This window comes from Asterias amurensis, chromosome 2 (genome assembly GCF_032118995.1).
Source record: "Asterias amurensis chromosome 2, ASM3211899v1".
NCBI classification, from domain to species: Eukaryota; Metazoa; Echinodermata; class Asteroidea; order Forcipulatida; family Asteriidae; genus Asterias; species Asterias amurensis.
This window is the reverse complement of record NC_092649.1, coordinates 7,866,548-7,891,565: the sequence shown is the minus strand read 5'-3', so window position 1 is coordinate 7,891,565 and position 25,018 is coordinate 7,866,548. Positions and strand designations below refer to the sequence as shown.

The following is a 25,018-nucleotide window of genomic DNA, read 5'->3' as shown; positions in this document are numbered from 1 at the left end:
AGAGATCACCAAACAAGTTCAAATTGGTCTGATAAACGGTCATAACTTAAAAACTACAACAACTACCGCCCTCATCTGGTTGTGTGCACACAACTTCGTGTGACAGGGGTATTTTTTCTTTCATTATTATCTCGCAACTTCGACGACCGATTGAGTACAAATTTTCACATCTTATGCATACGTTGAGATACACAAAGTGAGCCACGCCCACTGCTCAGGAGGGATCTTTATGGAGGTCCCGCAAATGTATCCTATGCTCTGTTGTTCCAGCAGCCCACAGCTCCATGTTGAATTCTCTTCCACTATCTTTATTGTTGTTGATGAAGGAATATCAGATTAAGTCAGCTTGGAGACAAGTGCGCGTGCTCCTGCCTCCTGTACAGGGGGTAAGGCATAAGAAATAAAAAACAAAATGTTATAAGAACTTTCACACACATTTCTTTGAGTTGAGTTTTGTGTTTCCAGTAAAGTACCAATTTAAATGGACATGACAAAATCTGATAGAGCAACATATAACCTTCATTGTGTACGTGTTAAATGCGAAGCTCATAAAACAAAAATTGCGCTCAGTAGAAGTGATCAGCCTGTCCATCCAGCCCGCTGTTTGGACCTGCAGCCGATTTCGAAACGTTCGGATTATTCAGGCTATCTCGACTTTAGGACGAGTAACCCGTCATAACTTAGGATGGGTCCAATAGGAACGTAACTCGTCCTAAGTCCTAAAGTTAGGAAGAGTTTGGTGAAATCGACGGCTGGACCCTCATTCTTTATTCTGGTTGGTCCAGTAGTCGCAAAATGGCGTTATATTGACGTCACAGTGACAACCTTTGTCTTGCCCCCGTACTATAGAAAACAACATTTAAGTGTGTCCCCCCCCCCCCTCCCAACAAAACAAAAACTTAATAAATTTGTATTAAAACATTTATTGTTTGTGTTGTTGGTGCTTTTCAAAAACTTCTCCCACACAACCTCTTACCCTCCATCTCGTGCAGACATTCCTGACCCTGGCTTTTCCCTTCGGTAGTGTCTTGACGACCAGAAGGGCTCGACAGAGTCGGTTGTTCTTGGGGTCGTCTTCGTCCTCAACGTCCTCAGGAGTAGCCAGCTGAGCCATGGGTGTTCTCTCGCCCCTCTCGGCGTCGTCGTAGGTTAGATACTCCTCCCTGTGTGGGTGGGGCAAAAAGAGAATTTAGGGCGTTTTAGTTATGGTGTCTCTACTTTCTCAAATTTTTACTCAGTTCTTAAGGGCAAAGAACGGATAAGCGTTTTAGTATGAAAATTCCACTAATTGTTTCTAAAATAGAAACTTTGATTGGCTATATATTTCCTGCCTTTTTCTGGATCATTCCCTTATAATCAGGATAAAGAACGGATAAGCGTTTTAGTCGGAAAACTCCACCGATTGTTTCTAAAATAAAAACTTTGGTTGCCTATATATTTCCCGCTTTTTTTCTGGATCCTTCCCTTAATAATTTTCCCCTCTTTTTCCTGTAAATGGATACGCATTTGTTTGTACTTGTTTATGCCTCTGAAGAAGATCCGGTTTGGAACGAAAACTAAGGCCATAATTGTAAATAGTATAAATTATTGTTTATCATTTCTGGTTGTGAAGCCATGGATAAATGCCCCTTGCTTTCAGGACTTCAGTATAGAAGTATCATTGTTCTTTTACTTGGGACAATAATGTCAATAGGAGTTCATCTAGGGATTCCATTCGTTACACTTTCCACTGTGTATGACAAGGAGCACTGGGCATTGGTCAAGCATGCCCAAAATAATATGGGCAACTTCTTCATCCCTTGTTTAGTGTGAGCGGCGCTCTTTCTTAAAACCATCCAAACATGTTCTGGAAGTGTTTAGTTATGCCAATGTGTTCCCAATCAATGATGATTGAAATCAATTCCTAAAAATCACCAGATAACAAATAAAAGTTAACTATACTGGTATCCTCGTGTTGCTCTGCTTGTAACGTGTATTATAATCAAAGTGGTTATGTAGCAAAGAGAAAATACATAATGGTTATAGAAAACCTCATAATATCCCTGAAAAGGCAGGTATTCGATCAGTGCATCTAATACCTGTTCTATCGTACGGTGCTGACATGGACGACCACCAAACGACTAGAGAAAAAAACTAAGGGTGACATAGAGGGCTATGGAAAGGATTATGATAGGAGTAAACAAAGAAGAACAGGGTGACGAATGAGGACCTAAGAAAGAAATCAAGAGTGCAGGATATTATCAAGACGATGAAGTCAAAGAATTCGAGATGGGCAGGCCATATTATAGCAAGGGTGCGTGACAACAGGTGGGCACGCAAAACAACCAACTGGACTCCAAGAAACTGGACATGAAAAAGGGGGCAACAAAACAGAAGATGGAGAGATGGCCTGAGTACATACAGGGGCATTGCTTGGCAACAGACAGCGCAGGATAGAGTGAGATGGAGAATTGGTGAAGGGGGTCAAATTCCTACTGCAGAGGAGTGTGAAACAGTCTAGATAACGATAGAAAACCAGAGTTCCCTCGTATAAATGGGATCTTATCATGGGTTACTTGTGTCCTGTCTTCCCACCTACCTAAGACTTCTCTGCCACTTGAAGCTCCCGAAGTGTCGCCTAGACGTCTGCCTCATCTGCTCCTTCCAAGACAGGGTTGTCCTCTGAGGCTGATGGGAGAGAACCTCTCGGACGGCCGGTGCCATACCCATCTTCACCTCGGTGGAATAGGCCTTCTGGTACCGGGCTAGACTCGCACTGCTCAGGGAGCGCTCCATGTTCAAGATGATCATTGCCCACTGCCGAAGTTAAACACATTTTTAAAAGACTTTTCAAAAATCTTGTAAAACAGGGTAGTACCGCCAATAGGTGATAGAGTGTGTTTTTGATGGTCAATCATAAAATTTGACACACAGTCAGAGCACGTACTCATTAGAAAGATAATGAGCCGTATTGAAAACTTTTACAACTTGCTTGTTATTTTGTATGCCTATAATAGTATTTTAAAAACTCGGATATCTTTTTTAAGGCATGATTTGACTGTATGCCAATTTCAGGTGGCATCATGATAGGCACAACTACCCAAATTATGTCCAGAATTATGTGTCGTCATGGCGCACACACAATGTACCACCAAGTGCGAAATCATTAGCAAAGCCATAGTTAAAGATACCTGGCGTTTCCACTCCATCCGGGAACGTTCCTTGATCTTCTCAAACGTTCGCGCCATTTTGGCGATGAGCATGTTGAGTAGTAGCACTGGGATCAAGAGAGCGAAGACGACGAAGACGACGTAGATCTGCCATGGTGCCCGGGACAGGTCAAGATCACTCACCTATTATAAACAAATACGAAACGAATCGTGGGTTCCAATCCCACCCGAGTATATGCATGTGATCCTTTTTTCACAGGACTCGGGAAAGTACTGAGTATACAGTGCTAACACACATCGGTGTATGGGTAAAAAACCAAAATTAATATTCTTATCCCCGATGCAAATTTAACATCTATTATTTACGAAAAGAATTGCAAATCCCAATGCAAAATGTACAGCATTTTTAAACGTAAGCTATAATGCAACTCCCTCTTTTGCCATCAAAATGTGCCTCATAATATTGTTGTGAACTTGCAAAAAAAATTGATGCAACCGACTTGAAGTTTGACAACCTTTTGGTCAACCTTTTTAAAGTTATAACAGACCCCACCTGAACAAATCATAACTGTATATGTCTCAGGTTTATAGGCTGGTGTAGGGGGACTGCGCTAACGGAAGCAGGGAATTATCTGCTTACGGCAAGCGTATTTCACGGGTAACCGGCGAATTTGGGGTTCTGCGCGTGCGTACTCCGCGTTACTAGGCATTCTACGCTTACAAGGCTAGCGCAGAAATTCGGCGCTTGCACGTAAGCGGGGAATCGTGATCGTAAGCGCAGAATTCGGCGGTAAGCAGAGCCATGAAATTGGGCCATGGTGCGCGTTTCGTGTCGGGGTACTAAGGCTGCGGCTGCGCCTGCGGCTCAGTGGCTTCTTGGAACTGGGTTGATGCTAGGACATAATTATGAACAAACAAAGCCTTTACAACTCACCCGAAACTTTGCAAAGGTCATATGGAACATGGTGACGGCCGCACTCTTGACGTCAGTGTAACCGTGAGGCACAGTGCAGTTGTTGCCATTTGGGCTCACATTAGACATACCAAGATATCCATAGTAGAAAACTGTCAAGAAAAAATATAGTGTTGAAATTGAAATTTAACTTAGGCATTTATGTTTGCAATTGCAGAGAAGAAAGCGTTTTCAATTGTTTGTTTAACAAAATGCCAAGTTCATTTCGTTTATTAAGTGATAAACGTGCGGTCTGGTTGGCATAGTGGTATTTTCTTCGCCTTCCACCTCTCAGTGACTCAAATCCTGCCGGGCGAATTTATTTTTCTCCAAACGACATTGCAATACTTTTTTTCCCTTTCCGTCAAAAATGGCTCTCTCCGCCAAAATTACGTCATAATGAAATTTTTTAAATCGTTTACCAAACCATTGCAATGTCGTTTGGGGGGGAATAGCTGCCGGGGGCTCTATGTGGTGGATTGGGTTTCAGACCCTGGTACATGGCTGCGTGGATTTTCCCTTGAATAATTCTTTGAGGTTTTCCTCCCTCATCTCAAAACTGGAGCTTCCTCCTTCTGTCTTCTTTCCTTAGGGTTTTCGGCTAGTATTTTTGAGAGTCCTTGGCTTCAAAATTAATGAAGTGAACTGAGATGAAGCTATAAATAGCTGCTTTGGCCAGAATAAGGGTGTATTTCCATTGGAACATAAGTTTTCTACAAAAGGGGAGAGTAACTCAAGAAACGGACATGTTATAGTTTCTCACCTCCAACAAACATGTAGACGAAGATGCAATAAATGATGGTGAACCGTAGCAGGTCACCGGTGCACATCTTGCCTATAATGACCACTAGAGGGCCGAGCTTCCGGTGTGCCCTGAATGTAAAGTGAATTGAATAATAATTACTAAGTTTTTACATAGTTCGTTTTAGGCATATCAAAACGCTTGTTAATTTAACGACAGTTGTGCTAAATTTGAATTAGTTGAGACATGGCGCCTTTTTGGTATCGCAGTAACACCATTGTGTGTATCTACTTGCTGAATAGATTATGGTTTTTTGAGAACTTGTTTGCTGTAGACCTATATTTTGAAATGGACTGTCCCGCTTTTTAAGTACTGGGCGGGACCACTATTTTCACTAAGTGGACCGAGGGGACTTCTCGTCACTTCACAACCGCAGTGAGGCAACCCTTTCCAGTGAGGGCGCTGCCCAACATTTCCAAGGTGATTTGTCAGAATGATTGGTTTTAATGAACGAATTAATAACCATGTGCTTTCAGATTGAAACTTTAATATCCCGCTTAGTACCTTTTCGTTAAAGAGGCAAGTGTTTGGAAACCCTATTGGTAATTACTCAACATAATTTTTAGCATAAAAACTTACTTGGTAACGAGTATAATGGAGAGCTGTTGATGGTATAAAACATTGTGTGAAACGGCTCAGATTTAGATTTTGAGGTCTCGCAACTTCGACGACCATAATTTGAGCTGAAATTTTCACAGGTTTGTTACTTTAAGCATTATGTCGAGATACACCAAGTGAGAGACTGATCTTTGACAATTACCAATGGTGTCCAGTGTCTTTAAAGGAACACGTTGCCTTGGATCGGACGAGTTGGTCTATAAAAGGCGTTTGTAACCGCTTTTTATAAAATGCATATGGTTGGAAAGATGTTTTAAAAGTAGAACACAATGATCCACACAAGTTAGCCTCGAAAATGCGTGGTTTTCCTTTTACTGTGCGAACTAACACGGTCGGCCATTTTTTTATGGGAGTCAAAAATTTGACTCCCATAAATGGCCGAGGGTGTTAGTCGACGAAGTAAACGGAAAACCGTGCCATATGCATTTTATAAAAAACGGTTACAAACGCTTTTTATAGACCAAATCGTCCGATCAAGGCAACGTGTTCCTTTTAGGAATAAGTATTCTATACTGAGATCCTCTTGAGCGAGATTCGGTGACGATTTTCTCACCGGTAGAAGAGCAGCATGCAGCACCAAGATAGGGGCACTGCCACCACCAGTAAGTAGTCTTCAGCTTCCCGTTGTCCGGTCAGTCGCAGTGGAATGCATGCATACAACAGAGATATCGCCACAAGGGAAATACACTTCTCTGGCAACTCAATCTACAAGAGGACGGAATTTGATATTAAATAATGACGGTACCTATCTTGAGTCAGATTCCCTATGTTCATTCATTTCATAGTAATGACATCTACCTACTCGAAACCAGGCTTTTTTGCGTCTGCGGGGGTTTCCCATAATTTCAAAAAGTTGTTACGCAAAAAACGCATGTGCTTAGAATGTTTTAGCAAGCAAAACCTAGCATGGAACCAGTCACAAGCAGTTTACAGTACGCAATTTATTGGCAGGCAACCTATCTCTACTAAGCAAGACTTTCGGTATGTTTGTATACGCATCATCAGAATCGGGCCCTCTGTGGGTATACATTGCTTAGTGCATGAAAAAGCCTTTCTAAAAGCATATCCGTAAGGCCTTTACCTCTAAAAGTACTCTAGCCGTAAGGTAACCCGATAATTACGTATTCTGTGATAAAATACTAACTAGAGAATTGAAGATGAGAACATGAGAAGTAAACAAGTATTTAGGCAACGAGACATGGATACTGCATTGGCGCTGAAGATGCAGTAACATGACGTCATCATCCATCGATAAATCGACCCAGCCATATACACCGCCACATCGCTCAACGCACACCGTACGACTACTGTGCACAAGTCATCCGCACTTGTACCACTAACCCGCATGCGGAGACAGCCGACGCATGCGGATAGTGTACGGGGGCATCGTGTCGTGCGATGTAGTTACACACATTACGCACATTGTATACGGGTGGGTTTTTATACAGCGGCGGTCTTTTTTTCGGAGCGAAAAATTCGACTGCCTTGAGCAAGGCTACGGAGAAGAGGAATTATAACTGAACCTACGAAGCTTTTACTGATCGAGCCCTGTGATCTCATCTCGTAGATACCAACGAAAAATTTGACGGCACAGCTCACGAGAACCAAAACCTCAGCTGTTAGTCGAACCTGCAAAACAAAAACATGCAATATAATAATCCACAACCATATCAACAGAAACTTTTGGGAAGAAATGTGTTCTTTAAAGACATTATCAAAACATGTTTTTAGAGCAAGCTCCATGATCAAAATGGAGGAAAATAATGTTGGTATTAAACTTTCTGGAGCTATATGCCTCAAAGACACTAGACTCCTTTAGTAATTGTCAAAGACCAGTCTTCTCACTTAGTGTACTTCAACATATGCACAAGATAACAAACCTGTGAACATTTGAACTCAATTGGTCGTCGAAGTTGCGAGATAATAAAATTTTGATGTTCAATTTTCTAGGGTAGTAATCTTACACCGTGTCCGATGTAGTTGCTCTGGCTGCGGCTGCGGCTAGACACGTAAATGGGGAATGACGTAGAGGCTGCCCTTAGCAACGCCTACACTTGACCCAAGTCCCAATCCCGTGAGAGTTCTTTTTTCAGTCCCATTGCCTAACATCAGACAACTTTTGCACGGCCTGCATCCCCCAACCTGTGCCTTGCCTTTCTCGGGACCACGATAGCTCTATACATTTTGACGCAATATGCTTAGGACCTCTCGAACGAGAACGGGACTTGAACCAAGTCTACTATTGCCACAGCATTCAGTACTTTGTACTCGACTTCTGTACTAACATAATTGAGCGATTCTTGGAACCAAAGCAATAACGCATAACTAGAAAGTCAAACAATCCTTAGAAAGTCAAACAATTCTTATGACCATCAAAATATGGTCTTAATATTTACCAAATCCTTCAGGCAGTGCCAATCACCACCCCTGATGGTCAGTAGATGCTCGTCCGGTGGAGGTCGTAAAACCACTACAATGGAGAGAAGTGCTAAATGGACCACGGTCCAGGCGAACCGTATCATCAAGATCCGCTGAAAAATAATCAAAGTTATAACATAAAAATAAATTAAATGAAAGAGGGAGCCATGAGAGTTCACGACATTCTGTTTGAAATGGTAGGCTTATTCTTTGTTACATGACATGTCATACATTCTTAGTTGTATCAAGTAATGTGTTGGCGTGAGTAGGTATATAAGATTTAAAATAAATAAATAAAATAAATATAGCCTACATTCAAACCGGGGACCTATAACAAAAGAGGACATTTTTAGCGTCCACTGTTTGGGAAAGGTCCACAGTTGGAAAACGTATATGCAAAACCAATAGGAGCTGTTGCAAAAAAAAAACAAGGTAAACAAAAGAGAGACAATAGGAGGTCCACGGTTGCAGGCGTATCATGAAAAGGTTGTTTGCAAATGTAAACTAACTCTGTAGGCAAAAGTTTTTGGATGTATCAACACAACAACTTAACTCGCCAAATGACGCCCGAATGGTTCCCGTAATCAAAGACGAGCCCACCGTAATCGCTTTGTAATGAGAAGCATCACCGCAGGCAATGACAACCAAAGGTTGGGTATCTTTTTAGCTCTGGCGGCCTTACACTTTCGTATTATACTACAGTCTCTGTATAGCTAGGTATCCTTTTAGGTTTTTGTTTTCACGTCCACAACTTGACACCGAGTACTATACCGGGTATATTTCCAATCAGCTGTAAGGGAGGGAAATTAGAAACTGTGAATGGAGAAGGCACGAGACTCCAGTATCGTGTCAATGCCTTTTTGAGATTGATGGACGACAATGAATGCTCTGTTTGGTGTGGATGTAAAACAGACCAAAATAATTTACCCGAACCTAACAGTGTGATTAGTGTTCATCATAGCTCACTATGGCTTATAAGCTCGTCACGAAGTGAGATCGTCATTAATAATGACCTACCTTTCCTGGATTGAGGGGCTGAACAAACATAACACTGAAACTTACATGACTGAGAAGAACAAACTCACGATTGCACGAAATTGGAAACGAGAAAAAGTATTACAGAAAAAAATTCTAGTCTGAATGATTTAGGCAAACATTGGTTAATATGTAGTTGACCAGAAAATCTTAATTTATTGAGTTATCAAAAAAATATGTTATTATTTTTTTTTGCAAAATTAAATTCAATTTCATTTCTGGTTTTAAATCAACACACCTTAGCGCAAACAACGAAGCATGTATTATGTCTCAAATCAAAGATTTTGAGCACGTTCATCCGTGCCTATATTTTGATTGCTGCAATCAAATTTATAATCAGGCTGGATTGGAATGGGGGAGGGGTGTTGTTCAAATACAACTTTTCTCATCTTTGACATCGTTTCAGAGGGAAACAATTTCTCTAGAAGATTGGTAGAGCCTACCGGTGTGAAATTTATTATCATTCATTATTTTGTTTTTCTCTTTTTCGAGGTTGATATATATACTAATCCCAGTTTGCCGTTTAGCTATGGTTGGAACTGAACGCACTTTCTTTAAAGTTAGGGCAAACAACTCATCCTTCATTGGGTGGAATTACAGCTTATAAAGTTGTGCTAAACAGAATCAGGTTACCAGCCAATTATACCATTTCGCTTGTGCCAGTTGTGACTGGTAGGCCTATCCTGTTTATTTTTGCTTAGTAGAACATATCTAAGCAACATTTGCTGCTTAAAAGCACCTCTAAATTGGACCGGGGTATTATAAAGCTGCTTCAGTGGGAAATATCGCTGAAATTTGTTTCGCTAAGCAAACATGATTAACAGTGTACCAGTCACAAGTTAAATTGTACTAGAGGTTACATGAGTTTGCCTGGTAACCTTGTTCTGGTATAAGCAAGATTTTTTTGTTTATATATTTTTTGCTTAAAGACTTTGGGTACTCTTTGTAACAAAAAGCACATCCCCTCATCAAGCAATATCTTAAGGGATGCTTTCTACCGTCATTGTCTTCAAACCGTGTAAGTTGAATGTAAATCTGTGGATATTGTGTTTTGTGTTACAAAAAGGACCTACAAGAGCTCTGCGAAACCGCGTATGTAATAACAGGAAAATCATACAATTTCAAGGGATATTATGTGGATCATTTATTGTACTTTTACACATCTTTCCAACCATGAAATGACAAATGCATGTTTTGCCCAACAAAGCGCTAAATCCGAAGACAACGTATCTTTTAAAGCATGCAGATTTTCGTGCACTTGTAAGCAATAATAACGGTGGTTCCAAAAAGGGCTCCCAAAAGAATAATCAAACACGCATGAGATTTGCACGGTCAAATTGAAATCCGCTGAAACACATATGGTTTTGTACCTTGGCGTATCGGTTCCATTTTTCTTCCAGCAGTCTCTGTATAATCTGACCCTCCAGCATCTTAAGATGTTGCAGCTTGTCTCCTTGCACTATCATCCGCAGAGCCGATCTGTCATCTGATGAGGATAGATATTAAATGGCAACGTAGGCCGTTTTCGAAACCACGGCTTCGGTTTTGGATTCGGCTCCAGGCTAGCTTGGCCCCGCGGTTGTTTTGCGTACGCGCTCAGAGGGCTTCAGACGCGAGGATGGAGCTTGAAGCCGAATCCAGAGCCGTAGACGTGGTTTCGAAAAGAGCCACGGAGTTCCAATTTAAAATGAGGATTAGTAGAACTGACAAAAATAGTCGTAGACAGTGTTCGTGTATTGTGTGATGAACCATTAAAGGCGCCGGACACTATTGGTAATTACTCAAAATAATTGTTTAGCATATGCCTTCCCTTGGTAACAAGCAATGGAGAGCTGTTGATAGTATAAATGTTGTGAGAACGGTTCTCTCTGCAGAGCTCTGAAGTATCGTAGTTTTCGAATTTGAGGTCCCGAAATCAAGCATCTGAAAGCACACAACCTCGTGTGACAAGGGTGTTTTTTTCTTTCATTATTATCTCGCAACTTCGATGACCGATTGAGCTCAAATTTTCACAGGTTTGTTATTTTATGCATATGTTAAGATAAACCAAGTGAGCAGACTGGTCTTTGAAATTACCAATAGTGTCCACTGTCTTTAATTGCACTATAATGAAAGTATAATCCAGAGGTTTGGGGGTTTTCATATTAATTATATTGTTCTTATTGCCAACAATTAATTTAATCATCCATGCGAAATTGGCTTGAATTGCCCGTGGGGATGGGATGGTTCGAACAGAACATCCCAAGCCGCCAGCCAGGCCTGCCTCCCCGACCAATCCTCTGCACTTTTCGAGGCAACGCCGGAACTGAGCATCGCATTCTGAAATTAACCTGTTGATCACTAAAGAACGCGAAACACTTCCGATCATTAAAACTCGGCTTCGTTGATGCAGCAGAGAAACAAAAATAACCGGTTTCCCATTGAGGCGCATGATGAGTATCCGATGAAAGTGCAATGCGGGACGGCGCTTCGGGTCATTGTTAAAGGCACTGGGGTGGATTTCACAAAGAGTTAGGACTAGTCTTATCTCAAGTTAGGACCAGTTACTCGTCCTAACTTAGGACTACCCATGCAATTTGTATATCTCCTAGGACTAGTCCTAAGTTAGGACTAGAACTCTTTGTGAAATCGACCCATGACACGTTTGGTATTTACTCAAAATCAGAAGCATTAACACTTACTTGGTAGTGAGCAATGGAGAGCTGTTAATAGTATGAAATATTTTGACAAAACGACTCACCCTAAAGAAGCTTTTAAGAAAGGGGTTATTTCTTACTATAATAATATATTTGAATCTGAGAAAGACTTCAGGCCCAAAGCAGATGGAAGCTTACAGATTTGTGTACATTTTTCCTATAGCTTCGATGACACAAATGAGCCCAAATCATCACAGGTTTGCTATTGTATGCAAATTTTTCTACCTCCATGCTGGATACAACAAGTAAAAATCTAGGCCCAATTTCATAAAGCTGCTATGCTAAAGAAAATTTGCTCAGCATGAAACTTATTTCTTGATAAATACCGGATTATCAACACATTTCCATTTTGCTTGTTACTGGTATTCAGCTGGATGTTGTTTGTCTAATATCCTAAAAATCACATGGAAATTTGGTTGGTAATCCTGCTTTATCAAGACAAAAATGTCGTGCTAAGCAAATTGTTGTGCTTAGCAGCTCTATGAAATTGGGCCCTGGCCTTTGACAATTACCAAACGGGTCCCAGTGCCTTTAAATTCAAACCCTATAGCTTTTCGTCCCTGCAGTCAGTATACCCTGCGCTTTCTGCTGATCTACCTACGATGCCGCTGATTGCAATGTTCCATTATAATAATTGAATCTTCATCAGCGCATTCAGCCTGTAAATCGTACTAGTCAATTAGTGGGCCGAGACTAACACCGGGGATTACACGCGTCGGTAGGGGGGGGGGGGAATGAAAAGATTGATGTAGGACAAGTGTAGATGTGACAATTGGGAATCACAAGGTTGGAAATGCCCGGATGCTATTTATTTCTTTTTTTCTGTACATACAAATTGCAAACGGATTTCTTTTTCTTTCTAATTCAATTCCAAAAAGAGAATCCTTATAAAAAAAAGAGGAAATTTTGAGAATGGCAATTTTGATGTGCAGGAAAAAAAATTGCTGTAGGGGACAGAAGCAATGATGGGGATTTCTCTGTGAAAAAAAAATCATCTTTTGCCAATTTTGATTTGCAGAAAAAAAATTGCTGTCTGGATCGTAGGGGACAGAAGCAATGATGGGGATTTCCCTGTGGAAAAAACAAAACTCTTTCTTATTATAGTGCTTTTCATTGACGGCTTGTTTTCGTCCAATAAGTGGACACTAATAATATTAAAATATTTCGTTCTAAAGCATCACATGTTCACAAAAAAATCACCGAGGCCGAACTTTCTGCAGGCGCGATTTGTTTACGGCTCAGTGAAAGAAAAATTAAATGTGATATTTTATGGAGAATGAATGTTTTTAATCAACTTTTGATATGGAGACGGGCCCTTTAAAAATATTCTAAGCCGTTACGTTTACAACTTATGAACAAATGTGGAATCTAAAAACAAATTCCATTTATAACCAGCGTAGTACCTTGCCTGAAGACAGGAAATGTCTGGAACGTACACGGTCAGAATTGTACACAAAGATTATTATCGCGATTTGGGTTTGAACAAAGAACAATAATAATTTACTCTAGAGCGGAACTTGAACCAACGACTTCCGGATAACGTGCCAGCGCCTCACCGACCGAGTTATGTTGGCGGTCTTTCCTATTTTTAAACAGCCAATTAAGGATGATCTCAAATATATAGATAGTACAGTTTTCTAATAATAGGAAACATTAAAAAAAATAACGAGTCTCTTTCCTCACGTTTAAACATGGTAAAAATGTTTTTTTTTTCTACAGAACGCTTTTAGCAAAATTTCTGAAAAACGCGGGGTCAAACAAACCTGCGCGACAAAGGAACGGCGTCAGTGGGGGCTATTTGGTGTGGAAAATAACGCCCTCAGTTTGCCAAAGCTGGAGAACTGTGTTCGTCACTGGCGTCATAAGATGTCATTATAATAGATAAGCCGTTTTTGACTCTCGACTGAAAAAGCCGCGCGGCCGGGTGCATTTTTGACTCGAGTTATTCGTTACTAAATGCAAATTTTGAAAGTAAAGTGGTTATTAACCGGTATCTACAATGTATCTTTGGCCATAAAAAGGTAATAGTTGAACTATTGAGATCATCCTTTATTGTCTCTTTAACAATATCTTTATTCATGGGTGCTCGTCAGAAGCCATATCGATCGTTATCACGATCGTAATAAAATGGCCGAAGATCACACCAAGGTTTACGATACAACCTGGAAGCCAGGGGATCACCTGAAGGGGTGCAATTGCTTCAACTTACTGAGTTCTCCACCGGACCCGATGGAGTCCAATCCCGTGAGAGGGTAGGCGACGTTGGCTACGTTGCCGTAGGTCCACTGCGTCTCACTGGACAGATCCAACAGGTGGGCGAAGAGCTCCCCACGACCCAGTCGGTAAGACAGCTCGAGAGGGGTCAAGCCGGCGTGGTTGAAAATGTCATGGCGGGCCGGTAGAGCAGTGTGGTTGATCACGTGACTCATCATGTGCTGAAAAAAGAAAAACAGTGAATAGAAATATTTTGTAGCCTTTTTTCTATTTCTTGAAGATGATCAGAGTAAACCGATCGAAACGTCGACATGGGGGATTGTGACACCGACTTCAGAAACCCCATAATCTGGATAAATTGATATTTTGTGTTACTTATGTTATGAGAGATCGCCAACATCAGGCCATGCGGACAGCCACTTCAAGGTGTGGGTTACACTTAACTGATTTGGACTTTAACCCAAATCAACTGTCACCATACAGGTACGTTGCCACCCACTCCTGGGGCTGAAACAGGGTTGCACCCATTCAGCCCCGTAAGGATGTAGGCATGGGTATCATCAACAAGAATGCCTGGCTGTGAGGGCAGAATGCACTAACTTTCCTTACTTTTAACTAAGCAGCAAGTGGTTATATAGTGCCTTGCACTATATAATCGAGGGCATAAGTGTCTGGACCGGAATACGAACCCACACTCTGCTGACAACACCAGAGCTTGGGTCCGGTGAACTTGACGGCAACGGCCGGCCGGTATAAATTGGTCTTCGTTCCGAGGCTTTAAATGGAGCTTTAAAGAAAAACAACTTTCGTGGTTTGGAAAGGAAGATTGTGTTATAAATCCCTCACTTACCTTTTGGTTATGAATGATGACCATGTGTACTACGGTGTTACCAAAGGTGTCCTTGGCGTCAGGGTTGACAGTTCCCCGTCCCTTCTCATTCTTCAGCCCCTCCGTGACCAGGAAATCGTAGATCTCCTTGTTGCCGACGCTCGCCGCGAATGCAAGCGGGTACTCCCCGTAGTAGGCGTGCCCCTCGTATGTGGAATGACGGAACGCCGACCGGGTGCCTTCTTTGAGGTCGTTCGGCCTAAAGAACCGTCCACTGGCCTGCTGGTCCAGGCGTGCTTTGTAGCGAAGTACGAGGAGCTTCACCCACTCGAGATTGTTGTTGATGATGGCAAAGTGAAGACAGCTTTCGCCTACAATTGAACACAAAAGTGCAAATCAACGAGGAAACACATTGAAGATATCAAAGATGCATTTTGAACTGATGCATGGGGTAAACGCCAATGTACGAGGTAATTGAGTGCCAGATTTAAGAAGCAGTACATGAGAATGAACTGTCTGAAGCCTTAATTGTCTTTGGGAAATACCGTTGTATAGTCCGGCATAATAGGCAGATGGTGGATATGGTGTTACCCAGTGCGGTATAGTTCAACTATTAAAGCCTGCTTGTAAAGAGAATTTTGAAAAAATGCCAGAAAATTGTGTGTGGTATCACTTTAAAGGGCGTGTAAATGGGGGCGGGGCTTATGTACTGGAACCATGTATTTCCCCCTGTTTTGATATCATGGGGGTATGATGAGGTCAAGAGATCTGATGAACTCCCGCCTTCTCCCGCCCCACCTCTTGTACGTCTTTGTTGCCTATGATGTTTTTATTACTGCATAGTACTCTGTATTCATGAAACTTAATGCACCTCACCATAGTACTCGACCCCCTAGGAACGAACTTTCTGTACCTTATGATAGTACTTGACCCCTATGAAACTTTCTTTACCTTTAGTATTTTACCCCCCCCCCCCCCCCCACCGAAACATTTTGCACATTATTCAAGTTCTCACCCCCCCCCCCCCCATGAAACGTTCTGCCTCTTACCATAGTACTCGGCCCCTTCGAATATATCCAGTACCATCTTAGGGTACATGTCTAGCATGATGCGAGCAATGTTTAGATGAGTCTCGGTGTTATTTAAGAAGCAGAGATGCAGGGCCGTCTCCCCGACCTCCCCTCTCTTAGTCAGGTCCCAGCAGGCATCTCGCTGACGGAACCGACTAATCGCCGCTAACTTGGACCGATCGAAGTGCAGTACCAGCTCCTTGTTGGACATTCGCTTGACCAGTAGTTTGCCCTGATGGGTATATGGCAGGCGGAAAGTAAGAGTTAACAACAGTGATAAAAAGTTACCCTGTGGAAATTTAAGGGACTTTTGGAACGCTAGGTGGCAGCAGACTTGCAGGTAAATCCATTGTTCTCTGTGTGGGTGCGTTCGATTAGCTTCCCTGGGTCGACCCCGCGGTACTCATTCGGGTGAGCCCCTGACAAGAGCTAGTCAATTGATCACTCGCCCTGTCCTGATGACGTCATGCACCTCGGGCCAACCCGTTCCACAAGCAATAAAAGTCAATAAATTCAATTCGATTAAAGGAACACGTTGCCTTGGATCGGACGAGTTGGTCAAAACAAAAGCGTTTGTAACCGTTTTTTATAAAATGCATATGGTTGGAAAGATGTTTTAAAAGTAGAATACAATGATCCACACAAGTTTGCCTCGAAATTGCGTGGTTTTCCTTCTACTGTGCGAACTAACATGGTCGGCCATTTATGGGAGTCAAAATTTTGACCCCCATAAATGGCCGACGTGTTAGTCGACAAGGTAAAAAGAAAACCACGCAACTTCGAGGCATGTTTGTGTGGATCATTGTATTCTACTTTTACAACATCTTTCTACCCATATGCATTTTATAAAAAACGGTTACAAACGCTTTTCAAAGACCAACTCGACCGATCCAAGGCAACGTGTTCCTTTAACATTTACCAACATTTGCGACTCACAGTTTACGGGTTTTAATAAGGGCCTATCAGGTTAAAGTTATAAAGTATATATAATAACGCATGTTGTCTTGTTAATACTGTTTCAGAAGATTGTCTATGAAAAGCACGTCAGTTATACCAGTTTGGATACATTTAACAGATTGGTTATAAGTTGTGGAAAAAAATCCTGAACGACCAACCTCTTAAATATTTTCACCGATGGACGGTCAACAATATTTTTTAACCTAATCAAGATTGCGAAGTAAAAAAAAAGTAAAACAAACAACAGAAAGTAAAACAATTAATTCGCAGTGGATTGTCCCTATTGACAATACATGAATGTTCATAATGATGCTAGCGATACCAATAATGATACATTAATGGTGCATAAATGACATGCTAATGATACATTAATGGTATGCAATCACCTCGCCCCCTGAAATACAAGAACATAGAGTCAACCATTGCACTTTTAAATTCAAACTGCATATTACCCACTTTGCTCCAATAAAAATTTTAAAAAATCAACTCTCCTCTAAACAAATATTTTTCATTATCAACCACGGTACTCTTTGAATATTATCTTTCAAGATCCACCTGACGTAAATCGTGATGAGTGGTATTAAAAAATCTGTCAAGTGTGATTATCTCAGCCTACCCAATGAAGCTGTCCATATAATTCCTCTCCAATTCTGCCCGGTCACAAAGATGAAGACTTAATGCCCAGTGAATTATGAACAGCCTTGGGTCATCATAAAAAAAACCAGCACGATTTATTATAGGGCTTTACTCTTCGGGGCTTTGCTGTCTTTCTGCCTCTAGCCCTCAGGGGGAATCTTCAATCTCATTTGTAAAAAGGAAATTCGTTAAAGTGTAATTTCTTGAGCGAAACACAACCCCGGTCGGTGTTATTAAGCTGCTGAATTATTTAGATATTCCCGGGAGTCCCGGCCTGGGAGCTTCATAGTTCCAGAGATCCTGAGAGTTTTTTTAAACGGATGGTGGGTCACAAGTGACAAACGATGTGACCGTACAATCTCCCGCCAGATGTTGTAGGACATTTTTGTTTCCTTGCACTTCGGGTGTACTTTTGCGGAGTCAGCCCCGAATTTCGAGACGAATTTTAGGCGGTGCGCACACCATTTGCACCATTTATGGGAGTCAAGTTCGGTTGGCTGACTAGAGTCTATTAGACTTAAACCGTAGTGGATCAAAAAGATGTCTCTCGAACGCTGCATGGTTGATAAGCACTGTTTCTTTAGTCAGTCACTTTGTTAAGATGGCAGTTTGGTTTAGCGACGGAGAAAGTTTTGTAACATTTACACTCATCCAAAAAGTTGGTATAACCATACAAATGTTGGTAGGTTTAAAGTTGTTGAAGCTTTATAAGTGTGAACCAACCATTATGAGAAGAGCTTGAGAGAAGATTCTTGAATGTTTAAAGATTGGTGTTTTTAATGGGCAGGCAGGAAGAAAAGTTGGTTGCGACCGCTAAATGATGATGGGAAGAAAACCAAACTGTTATCCGTCAAGGTCTAGTTGAAGGATGCCCCCAAAACTACGAGGAGTTTGCTAGACAGTTTCTCTGCTCGGAGATAGAAAAATCAAATCTATATTGTTTCACCTTTTGGCGTAAGGCATGTTGCTGAGTTAGCAATCAAATTGGAAATTACTGATTGGTTTTAGTCTAAAATCACACCAATTATAAATCTACAACAAATCATCCTGAAAAAAAAAAATTAAACAGATACATACTACCGAAATAGGATCATATTAATCTTGCAGGAATATTTGATGAAGTTTTCACTGTTTACACGTTGGCTGACGTTTTTATTGAACACGGTCGAATGAGATAAACGTTTTCCTTTTCTGAAAACCATGCAAGGAAGTATAATCAATAATTTAACTACTTCCATCTACCCCTGTTGCAGCCGTATTCCTGTCAAATTTATGACTAAACATGGCGTTGTAATCGGAAGGGTGTGAATTTCAATTATTCGGCACATGTTTATAACACCTTCTGACTAGTTTCTGTGGCTTTGTGTGAATTGGTTTCTGTGGGGGGGTGGGGGGGTTCGGGCGAAATTGAAAGCTCACAAAAATAGTCACTCAGTTTCAATCGACTCGAACAGTATTCAAAGCTTTTTGAAGAAATCTCTATTGCGCTAATAATTGAATGCCGATTTCGCATGGCTGAAGAGAACGCATTATATACGTTTTATTGAATGCTCTATAGAATTCGGGTGCGTCAAAGTGGAACTGAACGAGAGGTTCAACCGGAGAGGCGAAAGTGCTATATGTTGTTTTATGCCGGAAAATGGCTGTGAAACCCTATAATTGCGTGCCTTTGTGTATAGGACTCAACACACAATGTCCACAGATTTACATTTAAATCCCACAGTTTGAAAATAATTATGGTAGAAAGCTTCCCTTAAAATATTACTTGCCGAGGTGCTGTAGTTTTTGAGAAATTAGTAAAACAAGTCACGAAAATAATTTTCGTCTCTAAAGACGAAAATTATGTTAGCATGTAAAACGTATTTTCGTGACATTGTTTTACTCGTTTCTCAAAAGATACGGCACCTCAGCTAATAATATTTTACGGTAAGCTTTCTACTATCATTTTCTTCAAACGAGTGAGTTTAATTTAAATAATGTGGACATTGTGTTCTGTGTTACAAAAAGTACCCAATTCCTTTAAAATGTTGTTCACCACCATTAAACGATTTTCTAATTTAAAAGTAGGCATGCACATCACAGTTCGGCATTTTTTGTTATTAAAACAACAACAACAGTGTAATCAAGTCTTCGTTGTAATAAATGTTGATACTTTAACTGAATTCCCTTGTCCCCCATGCACAAATACCACGTCACATGCAATACTGCACACTATAGACGTTGTGACCTGTGACATCACATATTAACAAAAGAGCCACAGAGCCTAGACTTCCTACAGGCACGATTTGTACACAGCTCAATGGAGGAAATCATAAAATCTTATATTTTATGGAGAAAAAAAACCTTGTATTTTATGGAGATTGCACTGTCTAATTCCTAATAATCTTTTGATATGATGAAAGGGGCACATCTCAAAACTTGTCCAGCTTTTACTTTCATAACTCTTGGATTTATGTGGAAATTATGACACAAAATGTCAACATTCCCATAGGACCTGTCTTGCCTGCCAGAATACTCAAACAATGCACACGGTCACACTTATTGTAAACAAAGTTCACATGGTCTATACGCTCGTCATTTAAGTCAAACTTACACAATTAAAGGAAACGTGAATGCAGGTGTCAGATGCAATTGTGTCCGCCATGCAATACTGTCCGCTCCGGACACTTTTGCATACGCAATCATGTCCGGGGCTATGCAAAAACCGTGCATTCACCTGAACCTACGTATATGCAGCTAGATAATCACGTGTTCTATAAATGCAGCGAATACCCGACGGCCGAACATTTCCCATGTCATTCATGACATGCACTTAGCTTGTTAAAAAAAATGGCGAACGTGTTCCGTCGAACATGCGTCGACCGAGGGCGTTTAATTTACTGCAAGGACGGTTTTGCATGGGGCGGACACAACTGCATATGCAAATGTGTCCGGGCGAACACAATTGCATTATGCAGCAACGTCCGGGCGGACACAATTGCATTATGCAGCAACGTCCGGGCGGACACGATTGCATATGCAATAATAACCTCCAGATAGTATTGCATAGAGGACATAATTGCATGCGACACAGGCAGTACAACACACGGGGACATTTTCTCCCAAAATGACACAACCAAGATTTTGATAATGATGACGTCAGATGAATTGAGTCAACATACCATGATTATACTTTTGTCAGATCTACTATTGCCTTGGAACTGTTTTAGAGAGAAACTTGTGTTTTTGTGCGGCATACGACCCGAAACACATCTATCAAAGTCTTGTTTCCAGTTCCGTTATTGGGTTACTCTTACCTGGGACTCTGATTCCATCCTCTGTCTGTACGTAGCGTAGTCTACTTTCGTGATGGTCTTCCCTTCGCCATCATTATACAGAAACGGGCTTACCTGATGCACAAACAATCATTGATTGTAGAAGTAAAGAACGAAATAAGTCTCTCACATAAATAGCATTGCAAAAAAACAGGCTACGGTTTTACACAATAGTGGGGCAGATAGGGGGACAAAGGGGGGAACTGTGCCAATTTGTTGTTAATTTGGCACACAGTCACAAGTGTGAAAAACTAATTTTGCTATAGGCCTATGGTCCATCATAGATTTTAATTTTGAGCAAAATATAGGACTAGATGAATTATAACAAGCAGTTATTGTTACTTGGCTCAACACGTACACACTCTGCCCTTTTGTGTGATTGATTGACATGATTTTTTATTCCATTGTATTTTCAGGTTGTTTTTTTTTTCGAGGTGATGAATGGATTTTAATTACTAATCTTTACCATAATATAGTAATATCATCATTATGACACCACAACGAACAATTGGATTTTGATGGAGTGGCCTCCTGAAGACCTGACAACCTAATAAAAACCCAATTAGTCTCGTGTCTGTGCGTAATTTACACAACGACTGTGTCTTTTTGTCTGCGCGTATAATAGGACACAATGACCTGGGCCCAATTTCATAGAGCTGCTAAGCACATAAATTTTCTTAGCATGACATTTCTTCCTTATTAAAAACGGGATTACCAACACAATTTCAGTTTGTTGCATGTTGCTTGTTTCTGGTATTCAGCTGTTGTTTGCTTATCCTGAAAATCACGTGGAAATTTGGTTGCTAATCGTGTTTTTATCAAGGAAGAAATTTCATGCTGAGCAAATTGTTGTGCTAAGCAGCTATATGAAAATGGGCCTAGATGATGACACTATGGCTGCATCGTTAGTCTCTAAATACAACAGAGTGAACAAGCACTCTATGAAGAGCCATTTGAGGGACACCTCCTTTTCGAGTGGTCTTCCCCTCTTTTAGATTGAAGTTTGCATCTTTTTGAGTGATTTTTCACTCTGTCCTGGAGTGAAACCTCTCTCAAAGAGTAAAAGAGCCAGTTATTTGAGGGACAACTCGAAATAAAAAGAGGAGTGTTTTTTACTCTTTTACATTTAGACCGTACTGTTGCAGCTGATATGTTGAATCGTAATAGAGGAATGTATTTGTCAAAATAAAAAAACAAATTAAATGTATCGGACACCTTTGGTGATGGCAAAGACCAGTATTCTCACTAGGTGTAACCCATCATGTGCATTCACTCTTTCTCAAAAACTATGATAATTCAGAGGGAGCCGTTTCTCACAATGTTTAATACTATTAACAGCTCTCCTTGCTTGTTAGCAAGTAACTTTTTATGCTAACAATTATTGAGAGTAACTACCAATAGTGTCTCTAACAGAGAGCTTCCGGGTCATAACGTTCAACGTTCTACCGAGATTTGGATGACAAATTCGAGGAGTTTTTCCAAACAGTGTTACAATGTAATGATAACCGGTGTTGCTTTGGACGATCAAGTTCGGATTTAAATGATTATCTGTAGAAGGCCTCGACGTGCTTGTAGGTCAACAAACAATTGAATCTTTCAAACGCTATTGGTACTAAAAAATGAGAACCTCTGTGATGCTACATAAACCATCCAATATGGCGGATGACCTACATCGCCCTCTGTTGAAATTGTGACATATTACCCTTCTTCTCATGAACTCCTTGAAATCAGCCTCGCTTATTCGGTCATACTCCTCAAGCAGACGACCTCTTCCAGCCAGATGAAGTAACTAAAGAAAACAGACGTCATAATGATTTGTTGTTTTCAAAATGTATTTTAACAAGGTTTTAAAAATATAATTGTTGCTGTAATTGTTTGGGTCTTTTTAGAGTAATGGTGAGGATTAATATTTATTTCAATGTTCCACCTCGAAATGGCATTGTTGGTGGACCGCCATTTACGAAGTAAGTTTCATCTTCCACAAGATGTTACTCTTACAAATATGCCCTGTTATACAACAGGTGCCATCGGAATTTAGAATTGTGTTGCTTTAAGCGGTCGGAAGTCGTCACTCTCCCGTAGAACCTCCCAGAGGCACGGTCAAGATTCTCCCCGGTCTCGGCCCCTCAGAAACAAAAGTGTCATAAAACGTGAAGGAATTGCCTCCCCGTTTACACACATTTACTCATGATACGCACTGGCACGTTTCTCTCCCACCCAGTGCCACAGGCACCGTGTGTATACACCTCACACCCATCAGTACATCAAGAATCATGAAACAATTTATGCACAGCGGTTTCTCCACAGAGAAATTATCAATAGATAATAAAATGAGGATTTGAAAAGATGAACAGCGTCTAAGAATATGTGGAAGAAAAATGGATCTGTTGGCGGAAATGCATAACGAAAACCCGTCGGTTGATTTATTTGAATCAAAAGACTTTAAGAGGCAGGATTTTACACTCTGCATGGTGGAAGTCGTATGACTATAAAGAGAGGTTGCGGTAACACCATGTGAATATCTCTGTATGAGTAGTGTTGGTTTTGAAAGGAACCGGTGGTTAACTACCCAACGTTTCGATCAGTATGCTCTGATCGTGTTCAGGAGAATGCGGTTCGGAAAAGGTGCCAATACAAAAGCGCATGATACCATCCCAACCCCCTACTTAAAGTTGCATGGTCTGATTCTCGAAAAACAATTGTTTTCGCAGATTTTTGTCAGATGATGTTGTTTCCAAACGAATCGCATACAATAACTCTCGCATGTGCCACGAGAAATACACAAAAACATGCTCAGAAGTTTTGTGCTAAACAACCTTCCATTGTTTATAATGAACAAACCGCGCTGATTGGCATGATCGGCGGATTGTTAGTAAACATTTAATCGAGTTAACAGATGTTGTCTCCAAATTCAACATTTCTTCAAACTTTCAATATTATAAAAACATACATCCCGTGAATGGTTGCTTTGTTTCCAATAAACTGAACACTGTTTCTGAATGTTTGTGTATTAACATTTTTACATACTATGACTATCTGTTTTTTCTTTGCATTTGTTACTTTCCAAAGTTTTCCAACCTCAATTGACAAAAACTTGTTTGGGCTGGAGCTTCGGCCTGCCTTTTATCTTTACTCGATCGAGTGCAGAAGCGCATTGTTAACCTGGTTGGAGAAGAGTTAGGATCTACACTACATCCCCCCTTTCTCAACGAAGGTCTGTAGCCAGCCTCTGCCTGTTTCACAGATATTTCCATGGTAAACGTTCCACCAGTCTATCCAACCTTGTTCCTCCTGTCAGGGTGTTTGAGCGCGAGACCAGGCTTTCTGCTTGTTCTCATCCTTACTGTGGCTGTGCCGAGATGTAGAACAAAAGCTACTCCAGTAGCTTTTTCCTCCGTACTGCATCTCTTTGGAACTCCTTGCCTGGTGCATGTTTCCCTTCATCCTATATGATCCGCCATCTTTTAAGAGGAATATCAATTCCTACCTTCAGCTCCACTGAGTTACTACATGTCTATGTTTTCTTCCTTAAAGGAACACGTTGCCTTGTATCGGACGAGTTGGTCTATAAAAAGCGGTTGTAACCGTTTGTTATAGAATGCATATGGTTGGAAAGATGTTTTAAAAGTAGAATACAATGATCCACACAAGTTTGCCTCGAAATTGCGTGGTTTTCCTTTTACTGTGCGAACTAACACGGGTCGGCCGTGTTAGTCGACGAGGTAAAAGGAAAACCGTGCAATTTCGAGGTGTGTTTGTGTGGATCATTGTATTCTACTTTTACAACATCTTTCTACCCATATGCATTTTATAAAAAACGGTTACAAACGCCTTTCAAAGACCAACTCGACCGATCCAAGGCAACGTGTTCCTTTAACCTAGTGTGGCTTTTAGCCTTGTTTTGGGCGAACTTCCATAAACAAATAAAATAAAAAAAGAGAAAACTTTATATCGAGCTCGCTCGTGACGTCATTATGTTTACCTTATACATGGGATTCTTTTCGTACTGCTCATGTTGTCTCTTCCATTCTCTTTCTGACTCGCCCGCATCGAAGGGTCTGGTCACACCCGTGTGGCACCAGACGGTGCACTTGTCCAAAGCACCACCCATATCAAACGTCTGGGTACCCGCACTTCATCCACACGTGGCTATCTGTAAAATGCATTGGTAACATAAAGGCGTTGGACACTATTTGGTTACTACTCAAAATAGTTGTTAGCATACAAACTTACTTGGTAACGTGCAATGTAAGAGCTGTAGATACAAAACATTGTGAGAAACGACTCCCTCTGAAGTAACGTATTTTTTTAGAAAGAGCAAACAGGCC

General features: G+C 40.9%; 1 protein-coding gene across 1 annotated transcript; it reads right to left on the bottom strand.

The window, feature by feature from the left end:
• Positions 1 to 259: 259 nt before the first annotated feature.
• On the bottom strand, positions 260 to 24,819 carry LOC139954320 (transient receptor potential cation channel subfamily V member 5-like). The gene is made up of 16 exons (XM_071954073.1): positions 24,673 to 24,819; positions 22,393 to 22,479; positions 20,673 to 20,765; positions 15,763 to 16,015; positions 14,735 to 15,084; positions 13,880 to 14,105; positions 10,345 to 10,460; positions 7,918 to 8,052; positions 7,049 to 7,150; positions 6,075 to 6,226; positions 4,865 to 4,974; positions 4,084 to 4,214; positions 3,171 to 3,332; positions 2,579 to 2,796; positions 977 to 1,163; positions 260 to 375 (listed from the first exon to the last, which is right to left on the bottom strand). The coding sequence occupies exons 1-16, from the start codon at positions 24,799 to 24,801 to the stop codon at positions 337 to 339; spliced, it is 2,490 nt and encodes an 829-aa protein (XP_071810174.1). The 5' UTR covers positions 24,802 to 24,819; the 3' UTR covers positions 260 to 336.
• Positions 24,820 to 25,018: the final 199 nt, after the last annotated feature.